This window comes from Protopterus annectens, chromosome 4.part1, assembly GCF_019279795.1.
Source record: "Protopterus annectens isolate FY-2018-M chromosome 4.part1, PAN1.0, whole genome shotgun sequence".
Lineage (NCBI taxonomy): Eukaryota > Metazoa > Chordata > Ceratodontiformes > Protopteridae > Protopterus > Protopterus annectens.
The window spans coordinates 381,313,521-381,334,108 of NC_056734.1; the positions used below are offsets into that span (position 1 = coordinate 381,313,521).

Sequence of the window (20,588 nt, forward strand, 5' to 3'; positions counted from 1 at the left end):
TGGTACTCGTCTGTCACAAATCACTCCTGACACTCTTCTCCACCCACTCCATCCTGCCTGTACACTCTTCTTCACCTCTCTTTCACACTCACCATTACTCTGAACTGTTGATCCCAAGTATTTAAACTCATCCACCTTCGCCACCTCTACTCCCTGCATCCTCACCATTCCTCTATCCTCCCTCTCATTCACACACATATAGTCTGTCTTAATCCTGCTGTCCTTCATTCCTCTTCTCTCTAGAGCATATGTCTACCTCTCCAGGGTCTCCTGCACCTGTTCCCTTCTCTCACTACAGATCACAATGTCATCTGCAAACATCATAGTCCACGGGGACTCCTGTGTGATCTCGTCTGTCAACCTGTCCATCACCATTGCAAATAGGAAAGGGCTCAGAGCTGATCCTTGATGTAATCCCACCTCCACCTTAAACGCATCTGTCACTCCCACTGCAGACCTCACCGCTGTCACACTACCCTTGTACATATCCTGTACCACTCTTACATACTTCTCTGACACTCCCGACTTCCTCATACAATACCACATCTCCTCTCTAGGCACCCTGTCATATACTTTCTCTAAGTCCACAAAGACACAATGCAACTCCTTCTGACCTTCTCTGTACTTCTCCATCAACACTCTGAGCAAACATCACATCTGTAGTGCTCTTTTCTGGCATGAAACCATACTGCTGATCACTAATCATCACTTCCCTTCTTAACCTAGCTTCCACTACTCTTTCCCAGAACTTCATGCTGTGACTGATCAATTTAATCCCTCTGTAGTTACTATAGCTCTGCTCATCACCCTTATTCTTAAAAAATCGGTACCAAAACACTTTTTCTCCATTCCTCAGGCATCCTCTCACTTTCCAAGATTTCATTAAACAATCTAGTTAAAAAATCTACTGCCATTTCACCTAAACACTTCCATGCTTCCACAGGTATGTCATCTGGACCAACAGCCTTTCCATTCTTCATCCTCTTCATAGCGATCCTTACTTCCTCCTTGCTAATCCACTTCACTTCATGATTCACTATCCGCACATCATCCAACCTTCTCTCCCTCTCATTCTCTTCATTCATCAGCCCCTTAAAGTACTCTTTCCATCTGCTCAACACACTCTCCTCGCTTGTGAGTACGTTTCCCTCATTATCCTTTATCAGCCTTACTTGCACATCTTTACGAGCTCGGTCTCTCTGTCTAGCCATTCGGTACACGTACTTTTCTCCCTCCTTAGTGTCCAACCTTTCATACAACTCTTCATACACCTTATTCTTAGCCTTCACCACCTCTCTCTTTGTCATGCACCTCATCTCCTTATACTTCTGCCTACTTTCTTCATCTCTCTGACAATCCCACTTCTTCTTCGCCAACCTCATTCTCTGTATACTCTCCTGTACTTCCTCATTCCACCACCAGGTCTCCTTGTTCTTCTTCCACTTTCCAGATGTCACAACAAGCACCTTTCTAGCCATCTCCCTTACTAGCTCTGCTGTAGTTACCCAGCTATTCGGTAACTCTTCAGTGCCACCCAGTGCCTGTCTTAACTCATCCCTGAACTCCACCTCAAAATTACCCTTTTGCAATTTCCACCATTTGATCCTTGTTGCTGCCCTCACACTCCTCCTCCTCCTCTTCTTGCTCACCAACGTCATCCTACAAACCACCATCCTGTGCTGCCTAACTACACTTTCCCCTGCCACCACTTTACAGTCTCCGATCTCCTTCAGACTGGCCCTTCTACATAAGATATAATCCACCTGTGTGCATCTCCCTCCACTCTTGTATGTTGCCCTGTGCTCCTCCCTCTTGTTAAAATACATATTCACCACAGCCATGTCCATCCTTTTCACAAAATCCATTATCATCTGAACTTCTGCATTTCTTTGCTTAACACCATACCTACCCATCACTTCCTCATCCCCTCTGTTCCCTTCATCAACATGACAGCTCCAGTCACCACTCTCTCACCCTTGGGTACAGTCATCACCACTTCATCCAACTCACTCCAAAATTTTTTCTTTCTCATCCATTGCACACCCAACTTGTGGAGCATATGCACTAACAACATTCATCATTACATCATCAATTTCCAGCTTCATAAACATCACTCTATCCAACACTCTTTTCACCTCCAAAACACTCTTAGCATACTGTTCCTTCAGGATAACCCCTACCCCATTTCTCCTCCCATCCACATCATGATAAAACAATTTGAAACCGCCTCCGATACACCTAGCCTTGCTCCCCTTCCATTTGGTCTCTTGCACACACAATATACCAACCTTCCTTCTGTCCATCATATCAGCTAGCTCTCTCCCTAAACCAGTCATACTGCCAACATTCAAAGTTCTGAACCTCACTACCACAGTCCTAGCCTTTACCTGTCTTCAGGCATGCCTTACCCCTCTTCTCCTCCTTCGGCCAACAGTAGCCCAATTTCCGACAGCACCCTGTTGGCTAACAGTACTGGTGGCGGTCGTTGTTAACCCGGGCCTCGACCGATCCAGTATGTATATCTGTACTGTTGTCCGCATGTATGATTTGGCAAAGTTTTACGCCAGATGCACTTCCTGACGCAACCCTCCCCATTTATCCGGGCTTGTGATCGGCACAAAGAAATGCATTGGCTTGTGCAAATTACTACAGGCTACTGTTTTAGAAAAAAATATTTGTGAAACTAGGTGATGAGGGAAGGTTAAAAGATCAACTTTTATTTAAAGAATCTTTATTTATTTTAAAATATAACACTATGGTTCCTCAGGGTCTTAACTGTGAAATTAATTGGAAATGTTTTATTTAATTATATAATTGTATGCATTTGATTTTTTAATTTAATTATTAGCTCTGCTTGGTGGGTATTTAAAGGGAATGCTTGGATAATGTTTTTTATACTTCGTGAAGACTATTTGGTTGAGGCGCTAAAGTTTGGAATAAAAGTGGATTCTGTTTGGAGTTTTTGTGTCATTTTAGATTTTAAAAATTCCCATACAGGTTATTATATCAGAAATATTGGATGAGCAAGTTGGTGTAACTATGGATATGATTTTTTGAGCTGGAACACAGAATCTAAATTGCCTAGACATAGTACAGCCTTAATGAATTTAATTCTGCTGGCTGCCAAAAAAAAAAAAAAAAACTAGAAAATGAAAATCAGTCTAAACGAACTGTATTTGGAGTATTGAATATTAAAAAAATGGAAGAAGGATCTTTAGAAAATGGAAAAATCAAATTGCATGAAAATAAATGGAAATTGTGAGAACAATACATGCATAATAATGTTCAGAAGGAGGAATGAAGTTTAAAAGAAAGCAGGAATTCAACAATTTATGTAATGCTGGACTGATGATGTTTACAAAGAAAGAAAAGATATGCGATGTATAATATATGTAAATGGAAATGTTAGTATGTTTTTTCTTTTCTGTTAATGTAGGATTTACTATGTCTTAAATGATGATTTAATAAAGATGTGTAAAAAACTCCACCTCTGTTCTATCCTGGGGTAAATATCTGCCTGTGCTACATCATGGTTTATCATCTTGGCACTAACTGAAAATGACAGAAGCTGAGATCTTCCCTGCCAAACACATGGTCCCTGATACTTAGACCATGCCATGCCAGGCCTAATTTGTGTGCTGAGGCCAGATCTGTAAATAGAACATAATTTCAAATATCTAGGTTTCTGGGGAACTTTTTTCTCCCCTTTTGTCATTCTAACAGAGCCACAGCTAACGTTTATGGTCTACATCAATACAGCAGCTACTAAGCTCAGATGACTGATGGATCACCAGTCACAAAGCAGCAAACTTCTTAACCACTGAAGACAAGTTAAAACCCCCACGGCAAATGGATTTACAGGTTTATACTAGGCTAACAACCACTGGGGTCTTTATGAGCCTAGCCAAGCATTCCAATCAGTAGCATTCTGATCCCTCTGACAGGACACTGCTTAACACTGAATACTGCAGTCTTCTTCCATAAGTGCAGAAGATTAAAAGTCATGCTGAGCAATATAGGCAGGTTCATTGCCCAAACACCCCAGCACAAGCATTGTCAAGTGCTGAAAATTAACTGTAGGAAATATACAACATCTCACACATGACTGTCAGACTACAATTAACTCCACTAAGGCTACAAAGGTGAGGCTGGCAACAGCCATGCCTATTTCTCCACTATGTGAATTCCCAGATAGCTAGTTATGGCATGTATAATTTATCTGTATTCTACATCCCACCCAGCTGGCCTCCTTCCAAGTGAAGTTTGTATGTCTCTCTTGTTCCAGGAATTCCTCCAGAACTTCCATCAAGTTAGATATGTAATACCAGGGTTGAGGTATTAAGTGTCAGAATGAATGTACATATTTTTAAACCTGATTATAACTTGTATGATTATTTCTGTTTATTTATTTATGTTGACATTTGTTAACCAGGTATGTCCATCTGAGCATGTGCCCTTTTTCAGAGGAGGCCCGGGGAGCAAAGCTCCATACAGAACAACTACTAAAGTAAAAGTAACAAACACAAAGTACTGTAAATTTCAAATACAGGACAAACACCAAACACATGCGGAACTATAGAAACAAAACATCTCAAAACACAGTACAGTACTAATCAAGCTGCAAGCAATTAAGTATAGAGGTATTGAAGAAATACAGTAATAACTACAGATACAAAACATTTCAAAATACAGTACAAAATAAAATAATATGCAAGCCCTGAAGTAAAGAAAATATGAAATAAAATGCTACTGAGTAAAGAGTTGAAGAGGTAGGTATATAGGAGGGATAGAAAGCCAATAAAAGAACAGATTATTTGCCTATGGTACTGGGAAGGATGTAGCTACAAATGGGCATGTAGTTTAGAAGAATTGGGACTTGAAAACATCCAGTAAATTGCTTCATGTACAAGGGGAAGAGGTGAAAGTGATAGGCACATGTAGTGAAGGAGGAGTGGAAATGGAGTAAGATAGGGCATTAGGAAGAAAGATAAGGTGATGTATGAGGGAAGACCAGATGGTGAATTAACAGAGTAACAGTGAGGAAGTGAGAGAAGAGTGCAGGGGATGACAGGAGTTATGTTGGGTTTAGGCGGGATTACTATCCTTTGTTATGAAATGTCAAGCAGAACAGCAACTCTGAAATAAATGGCGAAACCATGTATTTTTTCATTAACCATAAAGTAAAATGTCTACTCTAATGGGGTTCCAAAGAAAATGGCTACAGAATAAACCATGCACTGATCCCAAAGAATGAAGATACCATCTGACAAAAATGGCTTTCCTTAGCATGACAAGTTGAAAAATAATGTAGCGTTACAACAGGCCTCATCCTGACAGTTGCATGTTTCCCACTTGAACCAAAACAAAACAAAACAAAAAACCTCATTCTCAACGTACTGTTCATAATACAAAGAGGAGACAGACACTTTGCTGGCCAGACTGAGAGGATCTATATCCCAGTGCACCTATCTATTAAATTATACCCATACACATTTATGGTGAAGTTGTGTCTGCATTCACTGTTTAATTGTGATTATAATTTAGTAACGCTGAATTCATAAATGATAAAGATTAGAACCATGCAGTAGCAGACAGCTGTCACTCACCTCGTCAAGTCTCCTATCTGTTCCCAAGGCCAGGAGATTATTGAATTCCCGCTCCAGAACCTGCCTTGCCTGTAGACAACACAAGAAGGATACACACACAAAAGCCAATTAAGTCCTGAAATTTTTTAATATTTTATCACCAGAAATATGCCGTTATTACTGGATCAACACATCTAAAGGCAAGCTGCCTGAAAAACTAGCTAGGACCAAAAACTGTACATAGAATATAGAGAGTATTTTGCAATCTTGGCTTCCATTCCTCTGATTTTTGGACTGTCTGGTGCTAATTATCTAGTTTGTACAAAGAAATCTCTGTACATACGAAAAATTCCTGGCCTGCTGTTGGATGCTGTTATGCATTAGACTTCTCATGATACTGAATAAACTTCAGAGCTCACTCGGGAATTATTAATATTTATGGTACTACTTACACAGGTTAAAACTTACCAAAAACACTGAATCATGGTGGGATGTTTACAGGATATTAATCATGTCATTAAAAAGTGACCAAACATTTACCAAAGTAGCACACATGGTACCAAAAGCTTATAGACCTGTTTTGTTATACAGACATTCCTGTTCATTTATTCAACCTTTGTTCATCATCTTATCAATGACACTTATGGCCCTAAGGCCTAGTATAAAAGCTCCCAGGAGACTTAGGTCTCCTAACTAGTATACTACATGAGCTACAGAGATAATTAATTAGCTTAATATTTTAACTGAACATAAATGTACCCCCACCCATGAATGATTGATTCCTCCTGCATTAGGGGCTGTTAATAAAGGAAGAACAATTAGGTTGAACTTATTGTTAACTTTTCTCTTCCTGACCACATGCCACAAACATCAAACTTCCAGACACAGATCTTTATCTAGTTTACATCAGAAACTGGAATCATTTTGTTGTTTATTATATCATTGTTGGCTTATCTCCTTTGTTTTTTTTTTTTTGGTTTTGTTTTTTTTTCTTGTTTGTATCCTATATGATCCAGATGAAAGAAAACCCAGTAGAACTGGGCATAGAACTGGGCATAATACTTATATCTATTAACCACTAACATGATGAAATGGGCTGCTGTCATCTCCCTGACCAACAGAAAAGCCGTTCTTAGCTTTAATTAATTATCAGTGGGGTTACTTCTAAAATGCATGATCAGACACTTAAATGCTTACTAGACAAATGTTGGTGCAATTATTACTGTGCTACACACATAGCTGAAACTGGGCCCCAAGAAACACCTTTCTAGATTTTAGGCATTGTTGCTAGCTCCTTTTATTACATTCATTATATACTAAACTTCTCTGTCAAGATTTATAGTTATGACATGCCTGCACAGAATGGTCAAGAATATGGAATAAAATAACCTATCTTATAACCAACACCTTCAGCTCTGTTTAAAAGGAGCTCTGTCTATGGCTTCTTGTTGACATGGATGTGGGGAAATGGGAACTTGGCTGCATTTGGGGCACATTTTTCAGCTATCGAATCTTGGGGGTTGGAAACTCAGAAGGTCTTTATTACTCAACAAAATGACTTCTTCACAGAGTTATCCAGGTACGTGACTGTTGAGGGATTCTACATATACATCTCATATACCTACATGAGGTTAAGTCTCACACACTGAAACCATGTAACAGGGTATTTCCTAAGTTCCAATTCCTGATTCTACGTGGGGGACTCACGGTAATGATACCTGGGTATTTTATTCCAATTCCTAATTCTATGTGGGGGACTCATGGTAATGACAGCTGGGTATTTTTTTCCAATTCCTGATTCTACGTGGGGGACTCATGGTAATGATACCTGGGTATTTTTTTTCCAATTCCTGATTCTACTTGGGGGACTCATGGTAATGATACCTGGGTATTTTTTTTCCATTTCCTGATTCTACGTGGGGGACTCATGGCAATGATACTGAGGTATTTATTTCCAATTCCTGATTCTACGTGAGGGACTAATGGTAATGATACCTGGGTATTTTTTTCCAATTCCTGATTCTACGTGGGGGACTCATGGTAATGATACCTGGGTATTTTTTTCCAGTTCCTGATTCTACAAGGGGGACTCATGGTAAAGATACCTGGGAATTTTTTTTCCAATTCCTGATTCTACGTGGGGGACTCATGGTAATGATACCTGGGTATTTTTTTCTATTCCTGATTCTACATGGGGGGCTCATAGTAATGATACCTGGGTATTTTTTTCCAATTCCTGATTCTACGTGGGGGACTCATGGCAATGATACCTGGGAATTTGTTTCCAATTCCTGATTCTACGTGGGGGACTCATGGTAATGATACCTGACTATTTTTTTTCAATTCCTGATTCTACGTGGGGGACTCATGGTAATGATACCTGGGTATTTTTTTCCAATTCCTGATTCTACGTGGGGGGCTCATGGTAATGATACCTGGGTATTTTTTTCCAATTCCTAATTCTACATGGGGGACTCATGGTAATGATACCTGGGTATTTTTTTCCAATTCCTGATTCTATGTGGGGGACTCAAGGTAATGATACCTCGGTATTTTTTCCAAATCCTGATTCTACGTGGGGGACTCATGGTAATGATACCTGGGTATTTTTTTCCAATTCCTAATTCTACGTGGGGGTCTCATGGTAATGATACCTGGGTATTTTTTTTCAATTCCTAACTCTACATGGGGGACTCATGGTAATGATACCTGGGTATTTTTTTTTCCAATTTCTGATTCTACATGGGGGACTCATGGTAATGATATTTGAGTATTCTTTTCCAATTCTTAATTCTACGTGGGGGACTCATGGTAATGATACCTGGGTATTTTTTTCCAGTTCCTCATTCTACGTGGGGGACTCATGGTAATGATACCGGGGTATTTTTTTCCAATTCCTGATTCTATGTCGGGGACTCATGGTAATGATACCTGGGTATTTTTTTCCAATTCCTCATTCTACGTGGAGTATTCATGGTAATGATACCTGGGTATTTTTTTCCAGTTCCTGATTCTATGTCGGGGACTCATGGTAATGATACTGGGTATTTTTTCCAGTTCCTGATTCTACATGGGCAACTCATGGTAATGATACCTGGGTATTTTTTTTCCAATTCCTGATTCTACGTGGGGGACTCATGGTAACGATACCTGGGCATTTTTTTCCAATTCCTGATTCTACGTGGGGGACTCATGGTAATGATACCTGGGATTTTTTTTCCAATTCCTGATTCTATGTGGGGGTCTCATGGTAATAATACCTGCGTATTTATTTCTAATTCTTGATTCTACGTGGGGGACTCATGGTAATAATACCTGGGTATTTTTTTCCAATTACTGATTCTACGTGGGGGACTCACGGTAATGATACTTGGGTATTTTTTTCCAATTCCTGATTCTACGTGGGGGACTCAAGGTAATGATACCTGGGTATTTTTTTCCAATTCCTGATTCCACGTGGGGGACTCAAGGTAATGATACCTGGGTATTTTTTACTAATTCCTGATTCTACGTGGGGGACTCATGGTAATGATACCTGGGTATTTTTTTCCAGTTTCTGATTCTATGTGGGGGACTCATGGTAATGATACCTGGGTATTTTTTTCCAATTCCTGATTCTACGTGGGGGACTCATGGTAATGATACCTGGGTATTTTTTTCCAGTTCCTCATTCTACATGGGGGACTCATGGTAATGATACCGGGTATTTTTTTCCAATTCCTGATTCTACGTCGGGGACTCATGGTAATGATACCTGGGTATTTTTTTTCCAGTTCCTGATTTTACAAGGGGGACTCATGGTAAAGATACCTGGGTATTTTTTTCCAGTTCCTGATTCTACGTGGGGGACTCATGGTAATGATACCTGGGTATTTTTTTCCAATGCCTGATTCTACATGGGGGGCTCATGGTAATGATACATGGGTATTTTTTTCCAATTCCTGATTCTACGTGGGGGACTCATGGTAATGATACCTGGGAATTTGTTTCCAATTCCTGATTCTACATGGGGGACTCATGGTAATGATACCTGACTATTTTTTTTTCAATTCATGATTCTAGTGGGGGACTCATGGTAATGATACCCGGGTATTTTTTTCCAATTCCTGATTCTACGTGGGGGGCTCATGGTAATGATACCTGCATATTTTTTTCCAATTCCTAATTCTACGTGGGGGACACATGGTAATGATACCTGGGTATTTTTTTTCCAATTTCTGATTCTACATGAGGGACTCATGGTAATGATATTTGGGTATTCTTTTCCAATTCCGGACTCTACGTGGAGGACTCATGGTAATGATACCTGGGTATTTTTTTCCAGTTGCTTATTCTACGTGGGGGACTCATGGTAATGATACCGGGGTATTTTTTTCCAATTCCTGATTCTACGTCGGGGACTCATGGTAATGATACCTGGGTATTTTTTTCCAATTCCTCATTCTACGTGGAGGATTCATGGTAATGATACCTGGGTATTTTTTTCCAGTTCCTGATTCTATGTGGGGGACTCATGGTAATGATACTGGGTATTTTTTTCCAGTTCCTGATTCTACATGGGGGACTCATGGTAATGATACCTGGGCATTTTTTTTCCAATTCCTGATTCTACGTGGGGGACTCATGGTAACGATACCTGGGTATTTTTTTCCAATTCCTGATTCTACGTGAGGGACTCATGGTAATGATACCTGGGTATTTTTTTCCAGTTCCTGATTCTACAAGGGGGACTCATGGTAAAGATACCTGGGTATTTTTTTCCAGTTCCTGATTCTACGTGGGGGACTCATGGTAATGATACCTAGGTATTTTTTTCCAATTCCTGATTCTACATGGGGGGCTCATGGTAATGATACCTGGGAATTTGTTTCCAATTCCTGATTCTACGTGGGGGACTCATGGTAATGATGCCTGACTATTTTTTTTTCAATTCCTGATTCTACGTGGGGGACTCATGGTAATGATGCCTGATTATTTTTTTTTCAATTCCTGATTCTACGTGGGGGACTCATGGTAATGATACCCGGGTATTTTTTTCCAATTCCTGATTCTACATGGGGGGCTCATGGTAATGATACCTGGGTATTTTTTTCCAATTCCTAATTCTACGTGGGGGACTCATGGTAATGAAACCTGGGTATTTTTTTCCGATTCCTGATTCTAGGTGGGGGACTCATGGTAATGATACCTGGGTATTTTTTTCCAATTCCTGATTCTACGTGGGGGACTCATGGTAATGATACCTGGGTATTTTTTTCCAATTCCTAATTCTACGTGGGGGACTCATGGTAATGATACCTGGGTATTTTTTTTCAATTCCTGATTCTACATGGGGGACTCATGGTAATGATATTTGGGTATTGTTTTCCAATTCCTGATTCGATGTGGGGGACTCATGGTAATGATACCTGGGTATTTTTTTCCAGTTGCTCATTCTACGTGGGGAACTCATGGTAATGATACCGGGGTATTTTTTTCCAATTCCTGATTCTACGTCGGGGACTCATGGTAATGATACCTGGGTATTTTTTTCCAATTCCTCGTTCTACGTGGAGGATTCATGGTAAATATACCTGGGTATTTTTTTCCAGTTCCTGATTCTATGTGGGGGACTCATGGTAATGATACCTGGGTATTTTTTTCCAGTTCCTGATTCTACAAGGGGGACTCATGGTAAAGATACCTGGGTATTTTTTTCCAGTTCCTGATTCTACGTGGGGGACTCATGGTAATGATACCTAGGTATTTTTTTCCAATTCCTGATTCTACATGGGGGCTCATGGTAATGATACCTGGGAATTTGTTTCCAATTCCTGATTCTACGTGGGGGACTCATGGTAATGATGCCTGACTATTTTTTTTTCAATTCCTGATTCTACGTGGGGGACTCATGGTAATGATGCCTGATTATTTTTTTTTCAATTCCTGATTCTACGTGGGGGACTCATGGTAATGATACCCGGGTATTTTTTTCCAATTCCTGATTCTACGTGGGGGGCTCATGGTAATGATACCTGGGTATTTTTTTCCAATTCCTAATTCTACGTGGGGGACTCATGGTAATGAAACCTGGATATTTTTTTCCAATTCCTGATTCTAGGTGCGGGACTCATGGTAATGATACCTGGGTATTTTTTTCCAATTCCTGATTCTACGTGGGGGACTCATGGTAATGATACCTGGGTATTTTTTTCCAATTCCTAATTCTACGTGGGGGACTCATGGTAATGATACCTGGGTATTTTTTTTTCCAATTTCTGATTCTACAAGGGGGACTCATGGTAATGATATTTGGGTATTGTTTTCCAATTCCTGATTCGATGTGGGGGACTCATGGTAATGATACCTGGGTATTTTTTTCCAGTTGCTCATTCTACGTGGGGAACTCATGGTAATGATACCGGGGTATTTTTTTCCAATTCCTGATTCTACGTCGGGGACTCATAGTAATGATACCTGGGTATTTTTTTCCAATTCCTCGTTCTACGTGGAGGATTCATGGTAAATATACCTGGGTATTTTTTTCCAGTTCCGGTTTCTATGTGGGGGACTCATGGTAATGATACTGGGTATTTTTTTCCAGTTCCTGATTCTTCATGGGGGACTCATGGTAATGATACCTGGGCATTTTTTTTCCAATTCCTGATTCTACGTGGGGGACTCATGGTAACGATACCTGGGTATTTTTTTCCAATTCCTGATTCTACATGAGGGACTCATGGTAATGATACCTGGGTATTTTTTTCCAGTTCCTGATTCTACAAGGGGGACTCATGGTAAAGATACCTGGGTATTTTTTTCCAGTTCCTGATTCTACGTGGGGGACTCATGGTAATGATACCTAGGTATTTTTTTCCAATTCCTGATTCTACATGGGGGGCTCATGGTAATGATACCTGGGTATTTTTTTCCAATTCCTGATTCTACGTGGGGGACTCATGGTAATGATACCTGGGAATTTGTTTCCAATTCCTGATTCTATGTGGGGGACTCATGGTAATGATGCCTGACTATTTTTTTTTCAATTCCTGATTCTACGTGGGGGACTCATGGTAATGATGCCTGACTATTTTTTTTTCAATTCCTGATTCTACGTGGGGGACTCATGGTAATGATGCCCGGGTATTTTCTTCCATTTCCTGATTCTACGTGGGGGGCTCATGGTAATGATACTTGGGTATTTTTTTCCAATTCCTAATTCTACGTGGGGGACTCATGGTAATGAAACCTGGGTATTTTTTTCCAATTCCTGATTCTAGGTGGGGGACTCATGGTAATGATACCTGGGTATTTTTTTCCAATTCCTGATTCTACGTGGGGGACTCATGGTAATGATACCTGGGTATTTTTTTCCAATTCCTAATTCTACGTGAGGGACTCATGGTAATGATACCTGGGTATTTTTTTTCAATTCCTGATTCTACATGGGGGACTCATGGTAATGATACCTGGGTATTTTTTTTTTCAATTTCTGATTCTATAAGGGGGACTCATGATAATGATATTTGGGTAATCTTTTCCAATTCCTGATTCGATGTGGGGGACTCATGGTAATGATACCTGGGTATTTTTTTCCAGTTCCTCATTCTACATGGTGGACTCATGGTAATGATACCGGGGTATTTTTTTCCAATTCCTGATTCTACGGCGGGGACTCATGGTAAAGATACCTGGGTATTTTTTTCCAATTCCTCATTCTACGTGGAGGATTCATGGTAATGATACCTGGGTATTTTTTTCCAGTTCCTGATTCTATGTGGGGGACTCATGGTAATGATACCTGGGTATTTTTTTTCCAATTCCTGATTCTACGTGGGGGACTCATGGTAACGATATCTGGGTATTTTTTTCCAATTCTTGATTCTACGTGAGGGACTCATGGTAATGATACTTGGGTATTTTTTTCCAATTCCTGATTCTACGTGGGGGACTCATGGTAATGATACCTGGGTATTTTTTACTAATTCCCGATTCTACGTGGGGGACTCATGGTAATGATACTTGGGTATTTTTTTCCAATTCCTGATTCTACGTGGGGGACTCATGGTAATGATACCTGGGTATTTTTTACTAATTCCTGATTCTACGTGGGGGACTCATGGTAATGATACCTGGGTATGTTTTTCCAGTTTCTGATTCTATGTGGGGGACTCATGGTAATGATACCTGGGTATCTTTTTCCAATTCCTGATTCTACGTGGGGGACTCATGGTAATGATACCTGGGTATTTTTTTCCAGTTCCTCATTCTACGTGGGGGACTCATGGTAATGGTAACGGGGTAGTTTTTTCCAATTCCTGATTCTACGTCGGGGACTTATGGTAATGATACCTGGGTATTTTTTTCCAGTTCCTGATTCTACAAGGGGGACTCATGGTAAACATACCTGGGTATTTTTTTCCAGTTCCTGATTCTACGTGGGGGACTCATGGTAATGATACCTGGGTATTTTTTTCCAATGCCTGATTCCACATGGGGGACTCATGGTAATGATACCTGGGTATTTTTTTCCAATTCCTAATTCTACATGGGGGACTCATGGTAATGATACCTGGGAATTTGTTTCCAATTCCTGACTCTATGTGGTGGACTCATGGTAATGATACCTGACTATTTATTTTTTCAATTCCTGATACTACGTGGGGGACTCATGGTAATGATACCCGGGTATTTTTTTCCAATTCCTGATTCTACGTGGGGGGCTCATGGTAATGATACCTAGGTATTTTTTTCCAATTCCTGATTCTACATGGGGGGGCTCATGGTAATGATACCTGGGAATTTGTTTCCAATTCCTGATTCTACGTGGGGGACTCATGGTAATGATGCCTGACTATTTTTTTTTCAATTCCTGATTCTACGTGGGGGACTCATGGTAATGATGCCTGATTATTTTTTTTTCAATTCCTGATTCTACGTGGGGGACTCATGGTAATGATACCCGGGTATTTTTTTCCAATTCCTGATTCTACGTGGGGGGCTCATGGTAATGATACCTGGGTATTTTTTTCCAATTCCTAATTCTACGTGGGGGACTCATGGTAATGAAACCTGGGTATTTTTTTCCAATTCCTGATTCTAGGTGGGGGACTCATGGCAATGATGCCTGATTATTTTTTTTTCAATTCCTGATTCTACGTGGGGGACTCATGGTAATGATACCCGGGTATTTTTTTCCAATTCCTGATTCTACGTGGGGGGCTCATGGTAATGATACCTGGGTATTTTTTTCCAATTCCTAATTCTACGTGGGGGACTCATGGTAATGAAACCTGGGTATTTTTTTCCAATTCCTGATTCTAGGTGCGGGACTCATGGTAATGATACCTGGGTATTTTTTTCCAATTCCTGATTCTACGTGGGGGACTCATGGTAATGATACCTGGGTATTTTTTTCCAATTCCTAATTCTACGTGGGGGACTCATGGTAATGATACCTGGGTATTTTTTTTTCCAATTTCTGATTCTACAAGGGGGATTCATGGTAATGATATTTGGGTATTTTTTTCCAATTCCTGATTCGATGTGGGGGACTCATGGTAATGATACCTGGGTATTTTTTTCCAGTTGCTCATTCTACGTGGGGAACTCATGGTAATGATACCGGGGTATTTTTTTCCAATTCCTGATTCTACGTCGGGGACTCATGGTAATGATACCTGGGTATTTTTTTCCAATTCCTCGTTCTACGTGGAGGATTCATGGTAAATATACCTGGGTATTTTTTTCCAGTTCCTGATTCTATGTGGGGGACTCATGGTAATGATACTGGGTATTTTTTTCCAGTTCCTGATTCTACATGGGGGACTCATGGTAATGATACCTGGGCATTTTTTTTCCAATTCCTGATTCTACGTGGGGGACTCATGGTAACGATACCTGGGTATTTTTTTCCAATTCCTGATTCTACGTGAGGGACTCATGGTAATGATACCTGGGTATTTTTTTCCAGTTCCTGATTCTACAAGGGGGACTCATGGTAAAGATACCTGAGTATTTTTTTCCAGTTCCTGATTCTACGTGGGGGACTCATGGTAATGATACCTAGGTATTTTTTTCCAATTCCTGATTCTACATGGGGGGCTCATGGTAATGATACCTGGGTATTTTTTTCCAATTCCTGATTCTACGTGGGGGACTCATGGTAATGATACCTGGGAATTTGTTTCCAATTCCTGATTCTACGTGGGGGACTCATGGTAATGATGCCTGACTATTTTTTTTTCAATTCCTGATTCTACGTGGGGGACTCATGGTAATGATGCCTGATTATTTTTTTTTCAATTCCTGATTCTACGTGGGGGACTCATGGTAATGATACCCGGGTATTTTTTTCCAATTCCTGATTCTACATGGGGGGCTCATGGTAATGATACCTGGGTATTTTTTTCCAATTCCTAATTCTACGTGGGGGACTCATGGTAATGAAACCTGGGTATTTTTCTCCAATTCCTGATTCTAGGTGGGGGACTCATGGTAATGATGCCTGATTATTTTTTTTTCAATTCCTGATTCTACGTGGGGGACTCATGGTAATGATACCTGGGTATTTTTTTCCAATTCCTAATTCTACGTGGGGGACTCATGGTAATGAAACCTGGGTATTTTTTTCCAATTCCTGATTCTAGGTGGGGGACTCATGGTAATGATGCCTGATTATTTTTTTTTCAATTCCTGATTCTACGTGGGGGACTCATGGTAATGATACCCGGGTATTTTTTTCCAATTCCTGATTCTACGTGGGGGGCTCATGGTAATGATACCTGGGTATTTTTTTCCAATTCCTAATTCTACGTGGGGGACTCATGGTAATGAAACCTGGGTATTTTTTTCCAATTCCTGATTCTAGGTGCGGGACTCATGGTAATGATACCTGGGTATTTTTTTCCAATTCCTGATTCTCGTGGGGACTCATGGTAATGATACCTGGGTATTTTTTTCCAATTCCTGATTCTACGTGGGGGACTCATGGTAATGATACCTGGGTATTTTTTTTTCCAATTTCTGATTCTACAAGGGGGACTCATGGTAATGATATTTGGGTATTGTTTTCCAATTCCTCATTCGATGTGGGGGACTCATGGTAATGATACCTGGGTATTTTTTTCCAGTTGCTCATTCTACGTGGGGAACTCATGGTAATGATACCGGGGTATTTTTTTCCAATTCCTGATTCTACGTTGGGGACTCATGGTAATGATACCTGGGTATTTTTTTCCAATTCCTCGTTCTACGTGGAGGATTCATGGTAAATATACCTGGGTATTTTTTTCCAGTTCCTGATTCTATGTGGGGGACTCATGGTAATGATACTGGGTATTTTTTTCCAGTTCCTGATTCTACATGGGGGACTCATGGTAATGATACCTGGGCATTTTTTTTCCAATTCCTGATTCTACGTGGGGGACTCATGGTAACGATACCTGGGTATTTTTTTCCAATTCCTGATTCTACATGAGGGACTCATGGTAATGATACCTGGGTATTTTTTTCCAGTTCCTGATTCTACAAGGGGGACTCATGGTAAAGATACCTGGGTATTTTTTTCCAGTTCCTGATTCTACGTGGGGGACTCATGGTAATGATACCTAGGTATTTTTTTCCAATTCCTGATTCTACATGGGGGGCTCATGGTAATGATACCTGGGTATTTTTTTCCAATTCCTGATTCTACGTGGGGGACTCATGGTAATGATACCTGGGAATTTGTTTCCAATTCCTGATTCTACGTGGGGGACTCATGGTAATGATGCCTGACTATTTTTTTTTCAATTCCTGATTCTACATGGGGGACTCATGGTAATGATGCCTGACTATTTTTTTTCAATTCCTGATTCTACATGGGGGACTCATGGTAATGATACCCGGGTATTTTCTTCCATTTCCTGATTCTACGTGGGGGGCTCATGGTAATGATACTTGGGTATTTTTTTCTAATTCCTAATTCTACGTGGGGGACTCATGGTAATGAAACCTGGGTATTTTTTTCCAATTCCTGATTCTAGGTGGGGGACTCATGGTAATGATACCTGGGTATTTTTTTCCAATTCCTGATTCTACGTGGGGGACTCATGGTAATGATACCTGGGTATTTTTTTCCAATTCCTAATTCTACGTGAGGGACTCATGGTAATGATACCTGGGTATTTTTTTTCAATTCCTGATTCTACATGGGGGACTCATGGTAATGATACCTGGGTATTTTTTTTTTCCAATTTCTGATTCTACAAGGGGGACTCATGGTAATGATATTTGGGTAATCTTTTCCAATTCCTGATTCGATGTGGGGGACTCATGGTAATGATACCTGGGTATTTTTTTCCAGTTCCTCATTCTACATGGGGGACTCATGGTAATGATACCGGGGTATTTTTTTCCAATTCCTGATTCTACGGCGGGGACTCATGGTAATGATACCTGGGTATTTTTTTCCAATTCCTCATTCTACGTGGAGGATTCATGGTAATGATACCTGGGTATTTTTTTCCAGTTCCTGATTCTATGTGGGGGACTCATAGTAATGATACCTGGGTATTTTTTTTCCAATTCCTGATTCTACGTGGGGGACTCATGGTAACGATATATGGGTATTTTTTTCCAATTCTTGATTCTACGTGAGGGACTCATGGTAATGATACTTGGGTATTTTTTTCCAATTCCTGATTCTACGTGGGGGACTCATGGTAATGATACCTGGGCATTTTTTACTAATTCCTGATTCTACGTGGGGGACTCATGGTAATGATACTTGGGTATTTTTTTCCAATTCCTGATTCTACGTGGGGGACTCATGGTAATGATACCTGGGTATTTTTTACTAATTCCTGATTCTACGTGGGGGACTCATGGTAATGATACCTGGGTATTTTTTTCCAGTTTCTGATTCTATGTGGGGGACTCATAGTAATGATACCTGGGTATCTTTTTCCAATTCCTGATTCTACGTGGGGGACTCATGGTAATGATACCTGGGTATTTTTTTCCTTTTCCTCATTCTACGTGGGGGACTCATGGTAATGATAACGGGGTAGTTTTTTCCAATTCCTGATTCTACGTCGGGGACTTATGGTAATGATACCTGGGTATTTTTTTCCAGTTCCTGATTCTACAAGGGGGACTCATGGTAAAGATACCTGGGTATTTTTTTCCAGTTCCTGATTCTACGTGGGGGACTCATGGTAATGATACCTGGGTATTTTTTTCCAATGCCTGATTCCACATGGGGGACTCATGGTAATGATACCTGGGTATTTTTTTCCAATTCCTAATTCTACATGGGGGACTCATGGTAATGATACCTGGGAATTTGTTTCCAATTCCTGATTCTATGTGGGGGACTCATGGTAATGATACCTGACTATTTATTTTTTCAATTCCTGATTCTACGTGGGGGACTCATGGTAATGATACCCGGGTATTTTTTTCCAATTCCTGATTCTACGTGGGGGGCTCATGGTAATGATACCTGGGTATTTATTTCCAGATCCTAATTCTACGTGGGGGACTCATGGTAATGATACCTGGGTATTTTTTTTCCAATTTCTGATTCTACATGGGGGACTCATGGTAATGATATTTGGGTATTCTTTTCCAATTCCTGATTCTACGTGGAGCACTCATGGTATTGATACCTGGGTATTTTTTTCCAGTTTCTCATTCTACGTGGGGGACTCATGGTAATGATACCGGGGTATTTTTTTCCAATTCCTGATTCTACGTCGGGGACTCATGGTAATGATACCTGGGTATTTTTTTCCAATTCCTCATTCTACATGGAGGATTCATGGTAATGATACCTGGGTATTTTTTTTTCCAGTTCCTGATTCTATGTGGGGGACTCATGGCAATGATACTGGGTATTTTTTTTCCAGTTCCAGATTCTACATGGGGGACTCATGGTAATGATACTGGGTATTTTTTTTCCAGTTCCTGATTCTACATGGTGGACTCATGGTAATGATACCTGGGTATTTTTTTTCCAATTCCTGATTCTACGTGGGGGTCTCATGGTAATGATACCTGCGTATTTTTTTCCAATTCTTGATTCTACGTGGGGGTCTCATGGTAATGATACCTGCGTATTTTTTTCCAATTCTTGATTCTACGTGGGGGACTCATGGTAATAATACCTGGGTATTTTTTTCCAATTACTGATTCTATGTGGGGGACTCATGGTAATGATACCTGGGATTTTTTTTCCAATTCCTGATTCTACGTGGGGGTCTCATGGTAATGATACCTGCGTATTTTTTTCCAATTCTTGATTGTACTTGGGGGACTCATGGTAATAATACCTGGGTATTTTTTTTCCAATTACTGATTCTATGTGGGGGACTCATGGTAATGATACCTGGGTATTTTTTTCCAATTCCTGATTCTATGTGGGGGACTCACGGTAATGATACCTGGGTATTTTTTACTAATTCCTGATTCTACATGGGGGGCTCATGGTAATGCTACCTGGGTATTTTTTTCCAGTTTCTGATTCTATGTGGGGGACTCATGGTAATGATACCTGGGTATCTTTTTCCAATTCCTGATTCTACGTGGGGGACTCATGGTAATGATACCTGGGTATTTTTTTCCAGTTCCTCATTCTACGTGGGGGACTCATGGTAATGATACCGGGGTATTTTTTTCCAATTCCTGATTCTACGTCGGGGACTCATGGTAATGATACCTGGGTATTTTTTTCCAGTTCCTGATTCTACAAGGGGGACTCATGGTAAAGATACCTGGGTATTTTTTTCCAGTTCCTGATTCTACGTGGGGGACTCATGGTAATGATACCTGGGTATTTTTTTCCAATGCCTGATTCTACATGGGGGACTCATGGTAATGATACCTGGGTATTTTTTTCCAATTCCTAATTCTACATGGGGGACTCATGGTAATGATACCTGGGAATTTGTTTCCAATTTCTGATTCTACGTGGGGGACTCATGGTAATGATACCTGACTATTTATTTTTTCAATTCCTGATTCTACGTGGGGGACTCATGG

At 40.4% G+C, this 20,588-nt stretch overlaps 1 protein-coding gene across 1 annotated transcript in view; it reads right to left on the reverse strand.

Moving 5' to 3' along the window:
• PPFIA4 (PTPRF interacting protein alpha 4) overlaps nt 1-20,588 on the reverse strand; it is a 1,641,692-nt gene that overhangs the window by 51,412 nt on the left and 1,569,692 nt on the right. The window contains exon 28 of the mRNA XM_044070202.1: nt 5,607-5,675. Coding sequence (XP_043926137.1) covers nt 5,607-5,675 — 69 coding nt within the window. The remainder of the gene's footprint in view (nt 1-5,606; nt 5,676-20,588) is intronic.